The sequence below is a fragment of the Schistocerca americana genome, chromosome 2 (assembly GCF_021461395.2).
Source record: "Schistocerca americana isolate TAMUIC-IGC-003095 chromosome 2, iqSchAmer2.1, whole genome shotgun sequence".
NCBI classification, from domain to species: Eukaryota; Metazoa; Arthropoda; class Insecta; order Orthoptera; family Acrididae; genus Schistocerca; species Schistocerca americana.
In genome coordinates this window covers 1,087,730,825-1,087,755,751 of record NC_060120.1, presented here as the reverse complement: position 1 = coordinate 1,087,755,751, position 24,927 = coordinate 1,087,730,825, and the positions used below count along the sequence as shown (strand labels likewise).

Below are 24,927 nucleotides of genomic sequence, written 5' to 3'. Positions count from 1 at the left end.
GCGAGCAGGAGCGCCTCTCACAGTCTGCCACCTCCACCTCCTGCCTGCTGGCTCCTGGCTGCTCGGCCCCAGAACTCGCTCTTCTGATGGAACGTAACAGCGCGAGCCGGCCGCGGTGGTCTAGCGGTTCTAGGCGCGCAGTCCGGAACCGCGCGACTGCTACGGTCGCAGGTTCCAATCCTGCCTCGGGCATGGATGTGTGTGATGTCCTTAGGTTAGGTAGGTTTAAGTAGTTCTAAGTTCTAGGGGACTGATGACCACATGTGTTAAGTCCCATAGTGCTCAGAGCCATTTGAACCATTTTTTTTAACAGCGCGGCTCCGCAGCTGTGGCCACGGTTACAGGAGGAATCCCTGACGTAAGGCGCCTACCGGAGCTGTCCGCGCCACCACCCTCAGAATTAAGTTCCCAGTTGGGTTACGTAATGCCGGCCCCTGTTTACGCACCTATTAGAGAGGCAACAACGAAGGTGCAAAACAGAATTCCCGAGGAGCACCGCAGCCACGCTGCCAGACAGCTCGCTCGCAGGCCTGGGGTTCCCGACCCGAGCGCGCCCGCCACACACGGCCCGCTACGACGCTACAGGCTGGTTCCCACTAGAGCGCGGCAGCGCGTCCTACGGCAACGGCAGCGGCAGCGGCAAGCGTTTTCTGCTTTGACGCGGCGGCTCGCGGAACTGGCGTTCCCATCTGGAAGCGGCAGACGCTAGCGGTGGCCAATGACGGGCCGCCACTGAGGTACGGGGCGGGACCCACCGAAACGCCCGGTGCGTTTGGTTAACTATATCTTACACATACATGAAGGAAAGACGAAGTTGGGTGAAGACATACCAATTTTTCATTTTCTGTACAATGTGCTCTTTCACATATTTCATTATTCATGTTTTCTCATTTCACCATGAACAGATTTCATGACTACCGTTCACGATTGTTCACTATCTCCTAACACATTGAAACAATGTACGACAAAAGAAATTATTCAGATAGTTAAGCGAGACAAAAATTTAAAATGTGATACGGTAGCAGGTACACGAAAACAGTAACAACACAAAGGCTAGGTGGAAGGGATGAAAGTGGAAGCCACCTGATAAAATTTCCCACAGAGCAAAATGTAATCATCGCCAGCACCTTGCTTAAGAATCACGAAAGAATAATATATATTTGGAACAAAGTTTTCGAAACCAGATTTTAAATTGTAAGGCATTTCCTGGTGCAGACGCAAAACTGACTGAAGACTGTCAATAGCAAGAAAAGCGTCCTGAAAAAGAAAATTTGTTCACATCGAATATAAATTCTAATGGTTGGATACTATTTTACAAAGGTATTTGTGTGGAGTGCAGCCTTGTATGTAAGTGAAACGTGGACGATGAACAGTTCTGTCAAGAAGACAATGGACGCTTTCAAAAAGTGGTGATCAATACGAATCCTGAAGATTAGATACGAGGATCGTGTGACTAAAGAAGAGGTACGGAATTAAATAGAGGAGGAAGAGGAAATTACGGCACAACTGTGACAACAATAGGGGTTAGTTGACAGGACGTATTATGGGGCGTCAAAGAGTGAGGACAAAGGGGATTCTGATAATAATCATCTGCTGAAATACTATTCTACTATTTTATGTATTAATGTAAGCAGTGAATTTACTCTTCCATGCACTCCTCCACAAAACATTTAAACCAAAACTGAAATCAGCTGAGCACCAAATCTTTCAACCACTGTCTGACAACTACTGCAGTCACTTTCAACTTTCTATAACTATCACTAGCTAGCCACACACATATACAATATAAGGAGAACAGAAATAAACAAATGTTAGTTGTCAGCATATAATTCTTTATGTTGGCACCATGTACATAAACAAACCAAACAGGAAGGGACATAAGGTGAACACATTGTAGTTACCACTTCAAATCAGTGTTTTCTGTAAAATGTCTACAGCTAGTGACACAAGAAAAAAGAGCAAACATGAAAATGTGCTTATGTTCCATAATCTAAGTTTTAGTTCAACCTCCAGCATGAGACCAGGTGAGGGGAAACGTATATGTCCGCCAAAAACTCGATTCACTGTAAGTAAACAGTTATTCACGTAAAAAAAGAAGTGAACTGTTTTACAATCTGCAAGTATCACATATCAAAACAAAACTGAATCATTCTAGATTCCACCGAAGATGCCTTAAAGTAAAAGGCGAAACGCGTCTTGAATCAGTAAAGTACAGTGGATAAAGAAAAAAAAGTTTGTTACTTACCGAAGGAAATAATCAATAGCTGTATATATTTACTAAATTACATCTTATGACATACCAGCAAATTAGTTTCGGTTTAACTTCTCATTCCACATGCTATTAAATGCTGCTTAAAAAAATTCATCTATCCCTTCTGAAAAACTGTAGTTACTTTCATATCTCGGTAGATAAACACATTTAGGATATTTATCATGCGACGAAATACATGACTTTTCACAAGTTATCGTTTGCAAAAGAACACATTTGATTTCTTGAACCATTTACGAAATTTGCAGTTGACACAACCACATGGTTTACGACGAGCAGGACGAAGTATCGGTCGCGTCGCGAGCAACCCACGCGCGATCACCGCACAGCCCGTCCGCCGACAAATCATTCAATATTTCGAGAACGGTGATAGCTATCGTTCTGCTCTCAGCTTTAAAAACAATTTCGATATGTTGGCTAAATTTCATACGCAATAATGTATTACCTAAAATGAACTGTACGCAAAGTCCACGCAATGCGTTTTTACCTCTGCACACTCATTAAAATTTCGTGTAAAGGTTTACGTAAATGCGATACAGCAACTACTAAAATGTAGACTTTCACGGCCGGAAATATCATGTCCATTATAATTATCCGGGCTGTTATGCCGTGGTCGGTTGATGAATTTTGTCTCAATTCCCAACGTTTCGTCTCCGACTGCGGGAGACATCTTCAAGGGGGTCCTTGGGTCGTAGGTGACAGTAGCGAGCCAGTGGGTGTGTTGGACCTCCCATCGACCTACGGACCCCCTTGAAGATGTCTCCCGCAGTCGGAGACGAAACGTTGGTATTTGAGACAAAATTCATCCACCGACCACGGCATAACAGCCCGGATAATTATAATGGACATGATACAGCAAGTAACCACGGCGAATAACGAAAAGAAATTCGGTCCTTTATCGAGAGAAGATATCAGGCTGTAACATGCACAAGAATCAAGTTTTTCTACCGAATAGTTTCCTTGGAATCGGATGATAAGTATTTCATAGCTGCCGCCGCGTCCGCGGCAGCGGTTCGGCGAAAGTTCGTGTGGCCCGGGGTTCCGTACCTGACGTCACGCTCAGCGCGTTCTGTGATTGGCGGCGCGAACCTGGAGCGCGGCACGCGGCAGCGGAAGCAGTTCGACATGGGCAAACCGCGACGCAGACCCCGCCGCGCCGTGCCGCTGACGCCGTTTCCATGGCAACCAAGCCGCTGACGCGCGGTTTTGACGCGCGGCAGCCCTAGTGGGAACCGGCCTGCAGCGAGGTTCGTCAAGGGTCACTGCTGTGCGGCGACAGTTCTCCAGCGGCCTCGCGCCTTCCCTGGCTCCAGGAGAGCCGGACACACACGCACACGCACACACACACACACACACACACACACACACACTGTACACGGTAAGCTGGCCGGTGGCCACGATGAAACGCGGGGAGCGGCGACGCGAGAGGGGGGACGTTTCCTCGCTTTCGTTTCGGTGCGGTCAACGCCAGAGGGCTCGCACCTCCTACCCACCAGTAGATCAGCAGATAACCTTTACACACGAGACGTAGTAATCTGCGGCAAGGACCATGAACGTAAAGGAAGTCAGTTTTAATGCAGGTCAGTGAGTAGAAGGCGAATGACACTTAAAACATTCAGTCTTCTGGCGGTCAGGGCGGCGTCGCGGTTTATGCGATCGCCCACTGTCGGTGACTTTTCACTGCCTCGACAAAGAAGTACGGAAAGTTTCCGTAGGAAGTTCCAAAATTACCTGCTTAAATTCGATCACACTAAAACACAGTTCATATTTTTTAGACACAAATTCTGGACACATTAAAAGATTCTGATATTGCAAAAAAATCTTAATTAAACACAAGAAATGCAAACTATCACTTTAATTTGTTATGAAAAGTACATTAATGTGTATTTTGTTAGTGCCTTCTAGGTAAGGATGTTGATTAAATAACGATATATCGATATTTTCCCAAAAATTATCGATGTCCATCGCTGATATTCTTTCACCCTATATATCGATATCAAAATGGCTGCATCGAGTGCCGATATTTTTATATTATATTTTTTTCACAGTTTTCGGCAAATGTTTGAAGTTTGATACAGTAGTAGAACATTATTTTAATTTCACTGTGTGAAGGTGTGTTACTGCTCGTACTTCTTGAGCTTCCATCATGTCTAATCTTTCTCTTTAACTGTGTGAAGAAAGTATAAGTGGCACAAAAGAAGTCCGATTGCACTGGGGGTGAATGGAATAACAAGATTTCCGACGTGAAGAAACAGCACACCAACTACTGTTCTTCACATCGGCGTTCTTCAGAAACAGTTGTCGATGAACAAACATCCATATGATAAGACTGGCCTTTACGGTGGGTGGAGACGTGCGGGGGGAAATACAGACGTAATCGGCGCTCGCGGCTACCAACAGAAACTGCAACTGCTGGCGCTGGCAGAAATGAAAAACCGCGGAAGTCTTCCGGACAAATCCGATATGTGACGAAGAAACTGAACGACGGACCACAGGACACCTTTTACTGTGCCACTTACATGCAGTCACCATTCTTAGCAAAGTGTTTTTCGCTGAGTGTGGACGTGCATCGTTTTCCTTTTACTTCTTGCTATACGGGGAATGGGCAGACTTGTTGATGTACAGAATATCTAACAATAAATCAACTTCTAAATATAAAACACTAAAACCGGCAGTACATTTTATCCGCAGCTCGTGGTGTAGTGGGTAGCGTTGCTGCCTCTGGATCACGGGGTTCCGGGTTCCATTCCCGGCCGGGGTGGGGATTTTTCTCTGCCCGCGGACTAGCTGTTGTGTCGTCCTCATCATTTCATCATCATCATCATCATCATCATAATTTGTAACAGTGGGTAGAATGGATTGTGAAAAAACTGGACCTTATAAAACTTGGGACTTCGTACCAGCGCTGATGTGAGCGCAGTTGAGCGCCCCACAAACCAAACAGCATCACCACCGGCAGCATATACAGCGTGTTACAAAAAGGAAACATTCCTCACACACAAGGAAAGAAAATATGTTATGTGGACATGTGTCCGGAAACGCTTACTTTCCATGTTAGAGCTCATTTTATTACTTCTCTTCAAATCACATTAATCATGGAATGGAAACACACAGCAACAGAACGTACCAGCGTGACTTCAAACACTGTTACAGGAAATGTTCAAAATGTGCTCCGTTAGCGAGGATACATGCATCCACCCTCCGTCGCATGGAATCCCTGATGCGCTGATGCAGCCCTGGAGAATGGCGTATTGTATAACAGCCGACCACAATACGAGCACGAGGAGTCTCTACATTTGGTACCAGGGCTGCGTAGACAAGAGCTTTCAAATGCCCCCATAAATGAAAGTCAAGAGGGTTGAGGTCAGGAGAGCGTGGAGGCCATGAAATTGGTCCGCCTCTACCAATCCATCGGTCACCGAATCTGTTGTTGGGAAGCGTACGAACACTTGGACTGAAATGTGCAGGAGCTCCATCGTGCATGAAGCACATGTTGTGTCGTACTTGTAAAGGCACATGTTCTAGCAGCACAGATAGAGTATCCCCTATGAAATCATGGCGGTGAATCGAGGAAGTACAGTACATACTGACGAAACTAAAATGAGCTCTAACAAGGAAATTAAGCGTTTCCGGACACATGTGCACATAACATATTTTCTTTATTTGTGTGTGAGGAATGTTCCCTGAAAGTTTGGCCGTACCTTTTTGTAACACCCTGTATATACTAAGTGCTGCCGATATTTTTATAGTCAGATACGTCGATATTTTTTCCGCCGATAGAGCGATATTATTTCCATAAATCTCAAGCCATTGTGATAATTTTTTAAATACTTATATATAGGATTTCCGATATTTTTAAAAATCCTGAATGGGGCGGGGGGGGGGGGGGGGGGGGAGGGGGGCTCCATACGGTTCCGAAGTTGTGCAGCGACAGTAAACCACAAAATTACCAAATAAGCAGCAACCAGTCGGAAGATCATGTTTTCTTTATTTAATTTTGCATATCGATTGTTAATCAATTAAAATCGATATGCAAAATTAAATAAAGAAAACATGATCTTGCGACTGGTTGCTGCTTATTTGGTAATTTTTAAAAATATCAACAGTCCTACTTCTAAGCTGAATGAGTGCGAGCAGACGTAGAGTATTTATTAATAATTTTGTCTGCATTCTTCAACAGCACATGAAAACATTCAACTCAAGCTTCATCATAATTCACTGTGGTCACTAACATTGCTTTCGTAGTTTCTACAAAAAACTATTTTTGTCGCTGCTCCACACATTACTTATTTGGGAAAATAGCTTTCAGTACCAGCATACTGATACAGCTAAACTGAACATTTAATTGGGGATAAATCATTTCATAATTGATAAATCCGAAACAAATAGGTCCTGAATTACTTCTGATAAAATTGGGCCAAAGTTAAAAAAATCGTGACTGTCACGAAAAAAAGCAGGGGGCGGATGGTCACTTTAAGTGTGTGGGCCATTTGAAGCACACTGGATGCCTAAGCGATATTCCAGTTCCACGTCCGACCTTCCGTGCTCTCCTCGTCAAAACGTGCTTCTGCCGTTCACAGTCTCTGCAGGTCCCACAAAAAAAGAAAGAAAGGCCTCCGCAGGACCTGGGTTTCAGATCTGACCACACACTGTGCCAAGTGCTGGTGGGTGACCAGTCAATAACTAACATACGAAAACAAGAAGAAAAAAAACAGCTTTCGGCGTGTGTGAACATTATGCCGCAAACCGCACCTTCTTACCTATTCCCATTTCGGAAATATACGTCGTCAAAGCTGTAAAGATCATTTTGCAATGTCGTGCATGTGTATAGGAGAGCATCTAAGCGTGCTTGCCTCTGGGTTTTTAATTCAGTGAAACAAAGAAACTAATTCGAGCCGTTTTAATGACTTAACTAAGATTTATTACAATCTATTTATTTCCAAGCAATCGAATTTTCCCACACACGAAACACGTCCTGGTTTGCCCGGGATAGTAGTACAAGAATCAGTCGAGTACGCCTATGGACGTCCTCAAAACTAGGACAAATCCGGGAAAACTCAATCCTGCAAAATTCTAACTTTCTCCTAAGCTAATTAATCCAAATATATTTGTGCTTCTAGTAACACTGAGCGAGTACGCTCGTAGGTCATTTCAACATTGGTACAATGTAATTCAGCTGATCAGTTATAAGGTGCTATTTTAAAAATGGGTCTGCTTGCTGTGTGCCAGACTTGGAAAGGCCAGAGCCGAATCGATTTGATTCCCCGTCGTTTCGAATCGCTCTTGCCAGCCAATCCAAGTGTGGTTTTTTTTCAGGTTTCTCGGCACTCGCCTCGGCGAGTGCTTAGCTCGTTTCAGCCTCATTTTCACGATCTAAAACGATTTCAACACGAAACACATATCTACATATTAACACTACTATGCTGACACATTTAAAATCACATAAGACTTCCTTTTGAGGTAACCTTGGGTTGCATCCTCAAGATTATTGTGTTTCGAATGTTGTAAGAAACTGCAAGGTTTGAAATTTATAAATGTATTTTGTTTGTTTGTACCGCTTAAATGGAAACAAGTAATAGGGTGTTTCAGAAGTGACGGTCAATATTCAGGGATACGGCACGAATGATCATTTGAAACAAAAAAGTCAAGTAAACATGGGCACTAAAGCGCATACCTTAAGAGCTAAGAGCAATTCTTGATCTTCCATACTGTGAAACAAATCGCTTCTACTGCAAGCTCTTTGTTTTCCATATTTTGGGAAGTGGCAGTACAGACGAAAACAGGAAAAAAATGTCCAGTGAACGTGTGCTCTAAAATGCATAACTTAAAATTTATGAGCACGTGTTCATCTTCGCTACTTTAAAAGAGATCTCTTCTAATGAACTAGTGTGCATAACTTTTAAGGTACGCATTTTAGAGTACACGTTTATTGGACATTTTTTCCTTGTTTTGGCACTCACTGCCAGTTCGCAAAATTAAGAAAGCAAAGCGCTTGCATTAGAAGAGATTTGTTTCACATTATCCAAGATAAAGAATTGCTCATAGCTCTTAAGATATGCGCTTTAGTGCCCATGTTTACTTCACGTTTTTGTTTTGAATGATCATTTCTGTCATATCCCTGAATATTGACCATAAGTTCTGGAGCACCCTGTGTACATCAGAGTGATAATATATGAAATGGAGGTATCGTATGACTGAGTAAGACGTGATCCTCAAGATAAATTCAGTGCGATGTACATCTGCAAGTATGATTCATGTTATAAAAGTATATCAAGCAAAGAAATTCACAGGAAATTAACGTTGCGGTTAATAATGGAAGTAAGACTAAAGAAAAATCAAGACACGTTCATATAATTTGTCGACCTGGAAAAAGCGTTCGACAATGTAAAATGTTGCAATATGTTCGAAATTCTGAAAAAAGTAGGGGTAACCTATGGGGACAGACAGGTCATAGACAACATGTATAACAGCCAAGAGGGAATAATAAGAGTGGACGACAGAGAACGAAGTGCTCGTATTAAAAAGGATGTAAGACCCTACTGTTCAGTCTGTACATCGAGGAAGCAATGATGGAAATAAAAGAAAGGTTCAGGAGTGGAATTAAAATACAAGGTGAAAGGATATCAATGATACGATTCGCTGATGACATTGCTATCCTGAGTGAAAGTGAAGAATAATTAAATGATCTGCTGAACGGAATGAACAGTCTGAAGAGTACACAGTATGGTTTGAGAGTAAATCGGAGAAAGACGAAGGTAATGAGAAGTAATAGAAATGAGAACTGCGAGAAACTTAACATCAGGATTGATGGTCACGAAGTAGATGAAGTTAAGGACTTCTGCTATCTAGGCAGTAAAATAACCAATGACGGATGGAGCAAGGAGGACATCACAATCAGACCAACTATGGCACAAAAGGCACTCCTGGCCGAGAGAAATTTACTAATATCAAATATCGGCCTTAATTTGAGGAAGAAATTTCTGAGAATGTAGGTCTGGAGTACAGCACTGTATGTTAGTGAAACATGGACTGTGCGGAAACCGGAACAAAAGAGAATCGAAGCATTTGAGATGTGGTGCTACAGACGAATGTTGGAAATTAGGTGGACTGATAAGGTAAGGAATGAGGTGGTTCTACACAGAATCGGAGAGGAAAGGAACATGTGGAAAACACTGATAAGGTGAGGGGACAGGATGATAGGACATCTGTTAAGACATGAGGGAATGACTTCCACGGTAGTGGAGGGAGCTGTAGAGGGCAAAAACTGTAGAGGAAGATAGAGGTTGGAATACATCCAGCAGGTAACTGAGGAAGTCGGTTGCAAGTGCTACTCTGAGATGCAGAGGTTGGCAGAGGAGAGGAATCAAACCAGTCAGAAGACTGTGCCTATGTGCCACGTTTAGCGAACTTGCAAAAGGAGCAAGCGTCAGGCCTCTGCTACTAATCCATTAGCATCAAAATGCACAAATTGTTATGTCTTGTGCGATCCACATGCATAGTAAATTATAACAGCGAAAATAAAAAAACTCAAGGTGATTCATTTCTACTGGTAATCTCCGCCTGTGTAAATTCGAATTCTGATACTGTTTTCTATAATAAACCTGCGACGGTGTGGAGTATATTTGCACTGCGGCACTGTTTTGTTTAGTGAGCTTATGGCGCTGCAGTTACGAAACTGATCCACGCAAAAGGAGGACTACTTGTGACGATACCGGATACGGTAAGCAAACCTCCATATTTTCACTGACAACATTCCTCACATTATATGACAAGTATCATGTTAGTATTGTTAACAATATCGGTTCTGGTACTCAAACACAAATTTATTGTTTCAGGTTAAATTTTGAAAGCAGTTTTTATTGCCGAGCCTCCCAATCGGATGCAGTAAGGCTAATAGTGACAGATCCGAAGGTGGTCGGAAACTGTGCACTGCTAAATACGACAGTATAGAATACAGGATACGCGACGTTATACAGTGAGAAAAGTCGTGGGATAGCGATACGCACATATACACATTGCGACAGTATCGCGTTCACGAGGTGTAAGAAGGCGGCGCTTTGGCATCTGTACTCAGGTGGTTCACGTGGAGAGATCTCCGACGTGGCTGTGGTCGCACGCCGGGAGTTTACACACTTTGAACGTGGAATGGTAGCTGGAGCTTATCGCACGAGTAATACTGCGTGAAATAACAGCAGATACCAATGTGGGACGTACTGCGGACGTATCTTTAGTACAGTGCGGCGAAATTTGGCGTTAATGGGCTGTGGCAGCAGGCGACCGACGCGAGAGCCTTTGCTAACAGCCGACACGGCCTGCAGCGCCTCTTGTGGGCTCGTGACCGTCATATCGGTTGGATCCCAGACGACTGGAAAATCGTGGCCTGGTCCGATGACTCCCGATTTCAGTCGGTAAGGGCTGGCGGTAGCGTTCGAGTGTGGCGAACACCCCACGAAAGCCACGAACCCAAGTTGTTATGCCCCGTATGTACACTGAGTGGACTGGGTTCTTTGCTGGCTAAGTTCGGCTACTTGGAAACTATTTGCAGCCAAACAACGATGGAATGTTTATGGATGGCAGTCTGTCATGTCAGAACATTCTGGACACTTTCGAGCGAATGATTTGGCCGCCCACATCGCCCGGCACGGGACACGATCGAAAGGTCAGTTGGTGCACAAAATCCTGCATCGGCTACGCTTTGGCAATTATGGACGGCTACAGAATTGGCAGGGATCAATATTTCTGCAGGGTCCGAGTGCATGCCGAGTCGAGTTGCTGCACTACGAGGAGGAGGAGGAGGAGGATGACGTCAGTGTTTAACGTCCCGTCGACAACGAGGTCGTTAGAGACGGAGTTCGGGTTAGGGAAGCATGGTGAAGGAAAGCGGTCGTGCGCCTTCGAAGGAACCGTCCCGGAATTTGCCTTAAGCGACTTGGGGAAATCACGGAAAACCTAAATCACGATGACTGGACGCAGGTGTGCACCGTCGTCGTCCCGAATGAGAGTCCTGTGTGGTAACCTCTGCGCTATCCCGCTCGGCCGGGCAAAAAGAGGTCCGACACAGTATGAGGAGATATCTCGTGACTCTAGTGTGGTATACACGATAAGAACATTCTAGAATATAGGATATAAGACATTACAGAATACAGGGTGGAGCCAGACGTCACCAATACCCGCTCAACTCTGTGGTTCGAATCTTGGCGGAGGAAGGAAGTTTCTGCAGCAGTATTTAGCGTGAAAACGCGAGAGACACTTTTTGACGTCCCTGATGGGCAGTTCAGCGAGACTGTGATGAAGTGCCTCCACGAATGTATTACAGTTCCGTGCGGAGTTGACAGTTTCGCTCTGAGAACGCCTACAGCCGCGAAGCTGTGGGGCCGAGGTTCCTGGATAGCGCTGGAAAGTCTCCTCAGGGCCACCACATCAGCAGACCTACCCACAACCGAGAACCTCTGGGGACCACAGAAATACCAGCTACAATACCGGCTACATCATCTCAGACGTGATTTCCATGCGGAGGCGGTACTTCCGCAAAGAATGACAGCATTATGCTTGAGTCGTGTTATGTAGTAAGTGATGAAACACTGAAAAGCGACGGCACAGAATCAGCGTTATATAAATGTATTACCGTATAATATGTGCAGACTTATTCCATGACTCTGGGCCCCTAACATTTCGGAACATTTATGTACAAAGAGTCTTCAAAATAAGTCCAACTGCAACTGTAAAGAAAAAAAGACTACGGTACCTTTGTGCTCGGCTGCTTTCTTATTTCCGCACAAGTTGGCAAACATCCCGGATGGCGCCTTCACAGCTCGATGGAATTATTCCTTACCTGGAACAACGAAAACGACGCGTTAGGTGCACAGCATCTTTATTACAAGATGTCTAAAGAAAGATGTGTGAATGTTATCGTAGAAGAAACAAATGTACGAATGATACGTCTTTATTCGCCTTTAAAGCAGCCTGCCTGTATTATTTGGCAACTAAACACCTTTGGCCCATCATCAAGAATTCAGTTTCCGCCCCCACACTGCTTGTGTTAGTTACAAACGTATATTATGCTGCCACAATTATGCCGGAATTAGCCGCAGCATGCGTGACTTACGATAGCATCCTGAACACCAGACTAAAGTAATATCAGAGGGGTAAGTGAGTAAGTAAAAAAGGAAATCGGTCTCCGAAAGGAAGATCGACAACAGATGCAGTATTTATGGTGAAACATCATTCAAGAACATGCAGATCTTAGTCGACAGACGTACTTGACATTCTCCTTATCTCGAAAAAGCCTTCGATAAGTTACAGGGAAAAAATGTGTAGCATAATGAAGAAAAGAGTGCGCCTACTGCGTGTGGGTGTAGCACGGGGGAACGGTCAGTATTCAGGGGTAGGACAAGACAAGTCCAGTAGACATGGACAGGAGTTGGAGCACTTGTTCATCTTCGGTACTGTGAAACATATCTCTCATATCGCAAGCTTTTTGCTTTCTATACTTGGATAGAAAAGTCCAGAAGTAATGGACTCTGTGAAGCATAAGCACTAATTCATATTCACTTCTACTGAACAAGTGCTTATAACTCGTAAGGTACGCGTTTTATAGCGGAAGTTTATCGACAACTTCAGCTTTACTTAGTCCATACTGCCTCCTCACAAAATATGGAAAACAAACATATTGCAGGAGAAGTGATTTGTTTCAGAGTGTAGTAGATGAACGAGTGCTCACAGTTTTGGCGGTATAAATTTCAGAGCCCATGTTTGCTGGACTTTTTTGCCTCCTAAACATTGACCATTCCTTTTGGTTCATCCTGTATGAATACTGCAGTTCTAAGAAACGGCGTCTGGAAAGTGCAGTACGACAAACAAACCCTTAACAACCGCCATTACGTACTACATTACTACAGGCCGTGCTCGTGTGTGGTTCACAGTAAAAAAAAAAAAAAAATTCCAGCGAAAGTGCAGCAGAAGTACGGAGCAATAAGAGTAGACAATCTTCGTTTTTGTCTCATCCTCATAGCGTTTACAACTCTGTCAGCAAAAAAATGATAAGAGGTCGAAAGAAATTAACTCGAGCATTCTATATAAAGAGTGGAGTTACAGGTATTGGTTTGTCAGAGCAAGAGGTAGGCACACTTAATGCGGTTGGAACACATTTTAGAAAAAAAAAAAAAAAAAAAAAAAAAAAAAAAAAAAAAGGAAAGTAGTGCTAAAACTTTAATATGTTACATTCTCCAAGTAATAAAGGACGTAAACCGTCCGTTTAATGAACAGAAACATTTGACGTTAAGTGGAGAGTCTGTATAAATAATTTTAAATGTCCCGATGCACTGAGTATTCCCTGAAATTGCTGCTGCAGAACGTAAACTGCCATTACGGCGGACGTTGCCAGCTGCTGTCTGTGTACACAGTATAAGCAGCTCTCTCTCTCTCACCACTTGTACCAGTACGAGGTACGAGTACAGCAGCGAACGGCAGGCCTCCAAAGAGGAGCACGCGGACCGGCGCCGGTCGTCTTCCACGTGCGGTGCGCGGGGTTAGCGTGGCAGCACTTCCCTCTAATCTGTTCCGTAATACAGTAACTAAACTTCGTTTATTTGATCCTTCACTTCGGAGACTTCTAGAAAGTGTTTAAAAAAAAACTACTCAAGGCGTATCTTAGAGCAAGAGATGGTCTATCCCCCTTTTGTTCCACTGTGTTCTTCACAAAGTGCTCTCAGAATGGAAGAACTCCAGAGTCTGGAGAAAATGACCAGGTGCAACTGGGCCACAAAAACAAACCTCTCAGAACTCAGTGTTTGGCCTTTGAAGACGATGTTGCAATACTGGCCGGACACATAGCAATGACAACACGAAAAATCATTTTGAAAACAACTGTAAAACAAAATTGAGTCTCTAAAAATCTTACGCTAAAATAGAACATATGACAAACTTCATGAACACAGATTATGACAAATTGCAAGTCAATAAACTTAAATAGCTTGGTGATGTAATACAGAAGTGCGGCCTCGACGGGGAGTTCAATACAGGACACGGAAACTGGAAATGGCCTCTCAGTCGACTACAGGTATCTACGTACAATAAGCAGAGTTTTTTTTTTGTCATCAGTCTACTGACTGGTTTGATGCGGCCCGCCACGAATTCCTTTCCTGTGCTAACCTCTTCATCTCAGAGTAGCACTTGCAACCAACGTCCTCAATTATTTGCTTGACGTATTCCAATCTCTGTCTTCCTCTACAGTTTTTGCCCTCTAAAGCTCCCTCTAGTACCATGGAAGTCATTCCCTCATGTCTTAGCAGATGTCCTATCATCCTGTCCCTTCTCCTTATTAGTGTTTTCCACATGTTCCTTTCCTCTCCGATTCTGCGTAGAACCTCCTCATTCCGTACCTTATCAGTCCACCTAATTTTCAACATTCGTCTATAGCACCACATCTCAAATGTTTCGATTCTCTTTTGTTCCGGTTTTCCCACAGTCCATGTTTCACTACCATACAATGCTGTACTCCAGACGTACATCCTCAGAAATTTCTTCCTCAAATTAAGGCCGGTATTTGATATTAGTAGACTTCTCTTGGCCAGAAATGCCTTTCTTGCCATAGCCAGTCTGCTTTTGATGTCCTCCTTGCTCCATCCGTCATTGGTTATTTTACTGCCTATGTAGCAGAATTCTTTAACTTCATTGACTTGGTGACCATCAATCCTGATGTTAAGTTTCTCGCTGTTCTCATTTCTACTACTTCTCATTATCTTCGTCTTTCTCCGATTTACTCTCAAACCGTACTGTGTACTCTTCAGACTGTTCATTCCGTTCAGCAGATCATTAAATTATTCTTCACTTTCACTCAGGATAGCAATGTCATCAGCGAATCGTATCATTGATATCCTTTCACCTTGTATTTTAATTCCACTCCTGAACCTTTCTTTTATTTCCATCAATGCTTCCTCGATGTACAGATTCAAGAGTAGGGGCGAAAGGCTACAGCCTTGTCTTACACCCTTCTTAATACGAGCACTTCGTCCTTGATCGTCCACTCTTATTATTCCCTCTTGGTTGTTGTACATATTGTGTATGACCCGTCTCTCCCTATAGCTTACCCCTACATTTTTCAGAATCTCGAACAGCTTGCACCATTTTATACTGTCGAACGCTTTTTCCAGGTCGACAAATCCTATGAAAGTATCCTGATTTTTCTTTAGTCTTGCTTCCATTACTAGCCGTAACGTCAGAATTGCCTCTCTCGTCCCTTTACTTTTCCTAAAGCCAAACTGATCGTCACCTAGCGCATTCTCAATTTTCTTTTCCATTCTTCTGTATATTATTCTTCTAAGCAAGGTCGATGCATGAGCTGTTAAACTGATTGTGCGATAATTCTCGCACTTGTCAGCTCTTGCCGTCTTCGGAATTGTGTGGATGATGCTTTTCCGAAAGTCAGATGGTATATCGCCAGACTCATATATTCTACACACCAACGTGAATAGTCGTTTTGTTGCCACTTCCCCCAATGATTTTAGATTTTAGAAATTCTGATGGAATGTTATCTATCCCTTCTGCCTTATTTGACCGTAAGTCCTCCAAAGCTCTTTTAAATTCCGATTCTAATACTGGATCCCCTATCTCTTCTAAATCGACTCCTGTTTCTTCTTCTATCACATCAGACAAATCTTCACCCTCATAGAGGCTTTCAATGCATTCTTTCCACCTATCTGCTCTCTCCTCTGCATTTAACAGTGGAATTCCCGTTGCACTCTTAATGTTACCACCGCTGCTTTTAATGTCACCAAAGGTTGTTTCGACTTTCCTGTATGCTGAGTCTGTCCTTCCGACAATCATATCTTTTTCGATGTCTTCACATTTTTCCTGCAGCCATTTCGTCTTAGCTTCCCTGCACTTCCTATTTATTTCATTCCTCAGCGACTTGTATTTCTGTATTCCTGATTTTCCCGGAACATGTTTGTACTTCCTCCTTTCTTCAATCAACTGAAGTATTTCTTCTGTTGCCCATGGTTTCTTCGCAGCTACCTTCTTTGTACCTATGTTTTCCTTCCCAACTTCTGTGATGGCCCTTTTTAGAGATGTCCATTCCTCTTCAACTGTACTGCCTACTGCGCGATTCCTTATTGCTGTATCTATAGCGTTAGAGAACTTCAAACGTATCTCGTCATTCCTTAGTACTTCCGTATCCCACTTCTTTGCGTATTGATTCTTCCTGACTAATGTCTTGAACTTCAGCCTACTCTTCATCACTACTATATTGTGATCTGAGTCTATATCTGCTCCTGGGTACGCCTTACAATCCAGTATCTGATTTCGGAATCTCTGTCTGACCATGATGTAATCTAATTGAAATCTTTCCGTATCTCCCGGCCTTTTCCAAGTATACCTCCTTCTCTTGTGATTCTTGAACAGGGTATTCGCTATTACTAGCTGAAACTTGTTACAGAACTCAATTAGTCTTTCTCCTCTTTCATTCCTTGTCCCAAGGCCATATTATCCTGTAACCTTTTTTTCTACTCCTTCCCCTACAACTGCATTCCAGTCGCCCATGACTATTAGATTTTCGTCCCCCTTTACATACTGCATTACCCTTTCAATATTCTCATACACTTTCTCTATCTGTTCATCTTCAGCTTGCGACGTCGGCATGTATACCTGAACTATCGTTGTCGGTGTTGGTCTGCTGTCGATTCTGATTAGAACAACTCGGTCACTGAACTGTTCACAGTAACACACCCTCTGCCCTACCTTCCTATTCATAACGAATCCTACACCTGTTATACCATTTTCTGCTGCTGTTGATATTACCCGATACTCATCTGACCAGAAATCCTTGTCTTCCTTCCACTTCACTTCACTGACCCCTACTATATCTAGATTGAGCCTTTGCATTTCCCTTTTCAGATTTTCTAGTTTCGCTACCACGTTCAAGCTTCTGACATTCCACGCCCCGACTCGTAGAACGTTATCCTTTCGTTGATTATTCAATCTTTTTCTCGTGGTGACCTCCCCCTTGGCAGTCCCCTCCCGGAGATCCGAATGGGGGACTATTCCGGAATCTTTTGCCAATGGAGAGATCATCATGACACTTCTTCAATCACAGGCCACATGTCCTGTGGATACACGTTACGTGTCTTTAATGCAGTGGTTTCCATTGCCTTCTGCGTCCTCATCTCGTTGATCACTGCTGATTCTTCCGCCTTTAGGGGCAATTTCCCACCCCTAGGACAAGAGAGTGCCCTGAACCTCTATCCGCTCCTCCGCCCTCTTTGACAAGGCCGTTGGCAGAATGACGCTGGCTTCTTATGCCGGAAGTCTTCGGCCGCCAATGCTGATTATTTATCAAAATTTAGGCAGTGGCAGGGATCGAACCCGGGACCGAAGACGTTTTGATTATGAATCAAAGACGCTACCCCTAGACCACGGGTACGGTCAGCAGAGTTACGGCACAACATAACTGGACAACTAAATGTAACGATCAGAAAACGTAGAATGATGTCTTATGCCCATCTGGTTAGAACATTCGCTCCAAGAAATCAGATGTCATGTGAAAGAGACTAAGAGTGGAGACCAGAGACCCAGTTCAAAAAAATGGTTTACCATCTCGCGTCCAGAGGAAACCTAACAGGAAACTGGATCATAGTAATCACAAATCAAAATTATTAGAAAAACCGGAAATTGGATCAGAAGTAGTTAACTACGTAGTCCACATGAGTCCCGAACTGAGTAAGAAAACGGGTATTAATAAACGCCGAGCTGTCTTCCTATCGCGTGTACCGTGCGTGATGGTGGTGCTCCTTCATTCGGCGGCTACTTCATTTCGGTTCCCATGGCTGAGTCGGCATCTTTGCATCCAAAAACATTGTGTAGTAGTCGTCTGGAGTGCAACGCTTGAAACCCGACACGCCGGCCAGTAACAGCACCCCGGACAGACACAGCCCCCACACGTCACTAGTTATACAGGTAGCGAGCAGGTATTACTCGGATGTTTCTAGTATCATCCATCAGCCGATGAAGAAGAAGAACAAGAACGGAAGCCCTTTCTTTCGCGTGTCACATTTAATATACGCACTCTACCGTGATCTCGGGGTAACGTCCTTGATTAGTGATCAAAATGTCCTTAATCCCGGATTCGAACCTCGCCACATTTTGAATAAAATTCACCAGGAATGTCGGTCGAAGACTTCCAGCATAAGAAATCACCCTCATTCAGCCAACGGTCTTGTCAAAGAGGGCGGAGGAGCGGACAGAGGTTCAGGGCACTCTCCTACCCTACCACTAAAGGCGGAAGAACTAGCAATCGCCAATGGCGTGAGGGTGCAGAAGGCAACGGAAATCACTGCACTGAAGACACATGTGGCCTGTAACTAAAAAAGTGTTACGATGATCTCTCCATTGGCAAAATATTACGGACTAGTTCCCGATTCGGATCTCCGGGACTGGATTTCCAAGCCAAGGGGGAGGCGACCATCAGAAAAGGGTAGGATAACCAACGTACGACGAGTCGAGGCACTGAATGTCAGAAGTTTTCAACGTGGTAGGTTCAAATGGCTCTGAGCACTATGGGACTTAACATCTGTGGTCATCGGTCCCCTAGAACTACTTAAACCTAACTAACCTAAGGACATCACACACATCCATGCCCGAGGCAGGAATCAAACCTGCGACCGTAGCCGTCACGCGGAACGTGGTAGGGAAGTTATAAGATCTGAAAAAAGAAATGCTGAGTCAGTGAAGTGAAACTGAAAGAAGACACTGATTTCTGGTCAGATGAGTACAGGGTAACGTCAACAGCAGCAGGAAAAAGGATAGTGAGAGTAGGAATCTTTATGAATAGGTCTGAGAGTGAGTTACTGAGAACAGTTTAGTGACAGGATTATTCTCATCAGACTCTATAGCAAACCAACACCGACAACGATAGTTGCGGTATATATGCCGACGTCGCAAGCCAAAGATGAGCAGCTAGAGAAAGTATACGACGATATTGAACGGGTAATTCGGTACGTCGAGGGAGATGAGAATGTGAGTCACGGGCATTCGAAGGTGGTTGTAGGGTAAGGAGCAGATGTGGGTGTTACAGGAGAATATGGGCCTGATCCTAGGAATGAGAGAAGAGGAAGACTGACTTCTGCAACAAATTTCAACTAGTCATAGCGAAAAATCTGTTCAAGAAGAGGAGGAGGAGGTATATTTGGAAGAGGCCTGGAGATGCCAGAAGATTTCAGCTGATTACTTCGTGGTCGGGCAGAGGTTCCGAAATCAGACGCAGGGTTGTAAGGCGTACCCAGGAGCAGGTATAGACTCGGATCAAAACTGATTAGTGTTGAAGACAACTCTGAAGTTTAAGAGACTAGTCAGGAAGAATCAATGCGTAAAAGAGTGGGATACGGAAGTATTAAGGAATGAAAACGTACGCTTGAAGTTCTATGGGGCTACAAATACTGGGATAAGAATCACAGACGTTGGGAAGAAACACATAAGTAAAAAGAAGGTCACTGCGAAGAAACCATGGGTAACACAAGAAATACACTACTGGCCATTAAAATTGCTACACCACGAAGATGACATGCTACAGACGCGAAATTTAACCGACAGGAAGAAGATGCTGTGATATGCAAATGATTAGCTTTTCAGAGCATTCACACAAGGTTGGCGCCGGTGGCGACACCTACAACGTGCTGACATGAGGAAAGTTTCCAACCGATTTCTCATACACAAACAGCAGTTGACCGGCGCTGCCTGGTGAAACGTCGTTGTGATGCCTCGTGTAAGGAGGAGAATTGCGTATCATCACGTTTCCGACTTTGATAAAAGTCGTATTGCAGCCTATCGCGATTGCGGTTTATCGTATCGCGACACTGCTGCTCGCGTTGGTCGAGATCCAATGACTGTTAGCAGAATATGGAATTGGTGGGTTCAGGAGAGTAATACGGAACGCCGTGCAGCGTCCCAATGGCCTCGTATCACTAGCAGTCGAGATGACAGGCATTTTATCCGCATGGCTGTAACAGATCGTGCAGCCACGTCTCGATCCCTGAGTCAACAGATGGGGACGTTTGCAAGAGAACAACCATCTGCACGAACAGTTCGACGACGTTTGCAGCAGCACGGACAATCAGCTCGGAGACCATGGCTGCGGTTACCCTTGACGCTGCGTCACAGACAGGAGCGCCTGCGATGGTGTACTCAACTACAAATCTGGGTGCACGAATGGCAAAAAGTCATTTTCTCGGATGAATCCAGGTTCTGTTTACAGCATCATGATGGTCGCATCCGTGTTTGGCGACATCGTGGTGAACGCACGTTGGAAGCGTGTATTCGTCATCGCCATACTGGCGTATCACCCGGCGTGATGGTACGGGGTGCCATTGGTTACAGGTCTCGGTCACCTCTTTTTCGCATTGATGGAACTTTGAACAGTGGACGTTACATTTCAGATGTGTTACGACCCGTGGCTCTACCCTTCTTGCGGTCCCTGCGAAACCCAACATTTCAGCAGGATAATGCACGACCGCTTGTTGCAGGTCATGTACGAGACTCTCTGGATACAGAAAATATTCGACTGCTGCCCTGGCCAGCACATTCTACAGATCTCTCACCAACTGAAAACGTCTGGTCACTGGTGGCCGAGTAAGTGGCTCGCCACAATATGCCAGTCACTACTCTTGATGACCTGTGGTATCGTGTTGAAGCTGCAAGGGCAGCTGTACCTGTACACGCCATCCAAGCTCTGTTTGACTTAATGCCCAGGCGTATCAAGGCCGCTATTACGGCCAGAGGTGGTTGTTCTGGGTACTGATTTCTCAGGATCTATGCACCCAAATTGCGTGAAAATGTAATCACATGTCAGTTCTAGTATAATACATTTGTGCAATGAATACCCGTTTGTCATTTGCATTTCTTCTTGGTGTAGCAATTTTAATGGCCAGTAGTGTACTTCAGATGATCGATTAAAGAAGGAAGTACAAAGATGTTCAGGAAAATTCAGGAACACAGAATTATAAGTCAGTTAGGAATGAAATAAATAGGAAGAACGGGGGATCTGATGCGAAATGGGTGCATCAAGAATGTGGAGAAATCTAAAAATAAATAATTGTCGGAAGGACTGACTCAGTCAAAACAGCCTTCGTGGAAATCAAAAGCAGGAGTGGCGACATTAAAGTTCAGTTGGTGTTCCACTGCTGAACGCAAGGGGGAGAGCGGACAGGTGGGGAGAGTACGCTGAAGGCCTCTATGAGGGGAAAGACTTGTCTGATGGCGTGATGCAAGAAGAAACAGAAGTGGACAGAAAAGAGATCGAGTATTAAAATTAGAGTTTAAAGGAGCTTTGGAAGAATTAAGAGCAAATGAGGCGGATGGATAGATAACATTCCATCAGAATTTCTAAAATCATTGTGGGAGGTGCTAAAAAACGACTATTCGCGTTGGTGTTTAGAATGAATGCGACTGGCGATATACCATCAGACTCTCGGAAAAACATCATTTACACAATTCTGAAGATTGCGAGAGCCGACGCGTGCGATAATTATCGCGACACGTGCGAGAATTATCGTACAATCAGCTTAACAAGTCATGCAGCCAAGATGATGACAATAATACTATACAGGAGAATGAAAAAGAAAATTGAGGAAGTGTTAGATGCCGATAAGTTTGGCTTTGTGAATGGTAAAGGCACCAGAGAGGTAGTTCTGACGTTGCGGCTGATAATGGAAGCAAGATTAAAGAAAAATCAAGACCCGTTCATAGGATTTGTCGACCTGGAGAAAGCGTCCGACAATGTAAAATAGCGAACGATGTTCGACATTCTGAGAATATCAGGGGTAAGCTACAGGGAGAGAAGGGCAATACACAATATGTGCAAGAGCCGAAAGACAATGGTAAGAATGGACGACCAAGAACGAAGTGCTGGGATTAAAAAGGGTGTAAGGCAGGGATGTAGTCTTTCGTCCATACTGTTCAATCTGTAGGCTGAAGAAGCAATGATGGAAATAAAAGAAATGATCAGGACTGGAATTAAGATTCATAGTGAAAGGATATCAATGACATTGCTATCCCGAGTGGAAGTGAAGAATTACACGATCTGCTGCTTGGAATAAACAGTGTAATGAGTACAGAATATGGATTGAGTAAGTCGAAGAAGTCCAAGGTACTAAGAAGTAGCAGAAATGAGAACAGAGAGAAACTTGACATCAGGATTGACGGTCACGAAGTAGATGATGTTTAGGAATTCTGCTAGCTAGGCAGCAAAGTAACCAGAGACGGACGGAGCAAAGATGACATCAAAGGTAGACTAGCACTGCCAAAAAGATCATTCCTGACCAAGAGAAGGCTATTAGTATTACACATAGGTCTTTATTCGGGGAAGAAATTTCTGAGAATGTACGTTTGGAGCACACCATTGTATGGTAGCGAAACATGGACTGTGGGAAAACCGGAACAGAAGACGATCGAAGCATTTGAGATGTGGTGGTAGAGACGAATGTTGAAAATTAGGTAGACTGATAAGGTAAGGAATGAGGAGGTTGTGCGCCGAATCGGAGAGGAAAGGAATATGTGGAAAACAATGACAAGGAGAACGGATAGAATGATAGAACATGTTTTAAGACGTCAGGGAATGACGTATATGTACTAGAGAGAGCTGTAGAGGGTAAAAACTGTAGAGGAAGACAGAGAGTTTGTTATATACGCAACAAATAATTGAGGGGATAGGAATTCGTGCCGGACCGCGTCAAACGAGTCAGAAGACTGATGACTGAACAAAAAGGAAACGCACACTGACAGACTGAGTGTTTTCCATTTGGGAAATGTTTCGTTGTGGAAGAGAGGGCAGACACACGGCTCGCCGTATTACGGTAGAACGTTTCCACACATTTCCGACGGTGTGGCGTTTACCTTTGCGGGCAAACAGTAGTTACGTCGTCGCGTTTAGCTTTACGGGAAGGTACAGTACTCGCTGGAGCAGCCGCGAGACAAGTTTTGCGCAGTCTCCAGTGTCGTCATTTTTCCCACAACGTCACTGATTCAGGGAGTTACGGTGTAAGTAGCAGTAAATGGAGTTCCTGCAGAACAGAAAGTCATTGTAAATGACGTCAGTGGAGTGGTCGGTTCTAAGTCAAACGCCAATCGTAGGGTAAACGATGTGTCGGCAGGTTGAAAGAACGATAAACACTGTAAATAAACACGACGTAACTTGTCACTTCGCTTCAGCTGTTCACCTACGACTGTGTTTGGTGGCTTTGTTCCGTCATCAGATGACGGTAAGTTTTGGTTTTCCGCTCAACAGCACTACTACCGGGAAAGCGAGGATACTGACCTATCTGGTAGTTGTAAGAATTCATCATTTTTACTGCACACGCATTTGGCAGATTAGTAAATTGAAACCATTTTCAGACAGGAAGTCGGGTCCATGACCATTGCGTACTTTCCCCCAAGAAACCTGCATCTGCGTTTTACGCACCCACTGTTTACTAGCTGTTGGAGATGTTAGAGGGACTTGGCGTCTTCTAGGTTTCTGGTGTGTATAGCGTCTCGTGCGGTAGAGATTATTGCAAAGTTGTAAATCGGTAAAAACTCTTTTTAAGTATTTAAATAAAGTACGTTTCTACATAAACGAGACCTACGCTCTGTTTATTTTATTGCTCACGTTCTGTTCACTTCTTCGTAGTTTAATTACGCAGTCGCGGAAGCAGCCTATACAAGGTATACACGTATAAAATAAAACAACAGTGTTTCGGAGTTTCGCTGCATCCGTCGGCCCGAGAACTCGATTGTGGCTTCCCGCAGAATACAGCCGTGTGAGCGCGACGCGAGGCCGGCAGTTTCGCTGTTAACGCGGGAAGGCCTCGCGTACTGGCTCGAGGTTTCCGAGTGGTGGTCCGTGCCCCTGCGAGAGGCAGTAGGCTGGCTGGCTGCAGCAAATAACCTGTTTCCTCTTCGAATACTGAATGATAATGAACATAACTGCAGTAGCAACAGAGGAAGAATAGCTGGATGTGTTAACAGCATTAACGCGCTTCCATTTCGGTCGTCTGTTACGGGAAACGATTCTGCCACGAGATTCGGCGGTGTTTTCATTGAGGGCGAGTGAAGCAAGCAGACGGGGCTTCCCCGGCAGCGGCGGCCGGGCCGGCTCTCGTCGACCCCAGCAGCGGGACCGTGGCGGGCGGCCGGCGTCCAGCTCAGGGAATGGAGCGTGCCGGGCACCCGTCGACCAGCTGCAGTGGATGTAGGCGTCCCTCGTTTGACCACGTGAACCAAAGGATTGTTTGACGACGACTCGTTTCGACTACCGACACTTTATTTTTCCTTCGCTCTCTTCGCAGATGAAAGTATACGTGCAGACGTTACAGCTACACGTGCAGCTTTACTCTGAGATGTTGCCGGCAGAGGGCCTCCCTGCCGTAGCACGCACTGCGCGGCAACAGTGATCGAACGCACTCCTCAGTGCGAGCTGTCACTACTCCGATTTCACCTGCACCGTCTCTCACTGGCTGACACGTAGGGCGCTCGAAAATATTTCCAGCTTCTGCCACGAAAGACAGCTCTCGAAGTTTCGTAAGCAGTTTTTCAGGAGGTCAAATGGGCTCTTTCTCCTACAGTCCCCGTCAGTCGGACTTTCCGACATCTGTGTTACACTCTCTCGATGGCCGACCGGCATTCGCATGGCAGTC

General features: G+C 44.5%; 1 protein-coding gene across 1 annotated transcript in view; it reads right to left on the bottom strand.

Moving 5' to 3' along the window:
• Window positions 1-24,927, bottom strand: part of LOC124596493 (caskin-2) — a 967,843-nt gene that overhangs the window by 507,157 nt on the left and 435,759 nt on the right. The window contains exon 2 of the mRNA XM_047135646.1: window positions 12,015-12,101. Coding sequence (XP_046991602.1) covers window positions 12,015-12,060 — 46 coding nt within the window. The 5' untranslated portion in view covers window positions 12,061-12,101. The remainder of the gene's footprint in view (window positions 1-12,014; window positions 12,102-24,927) is intronic.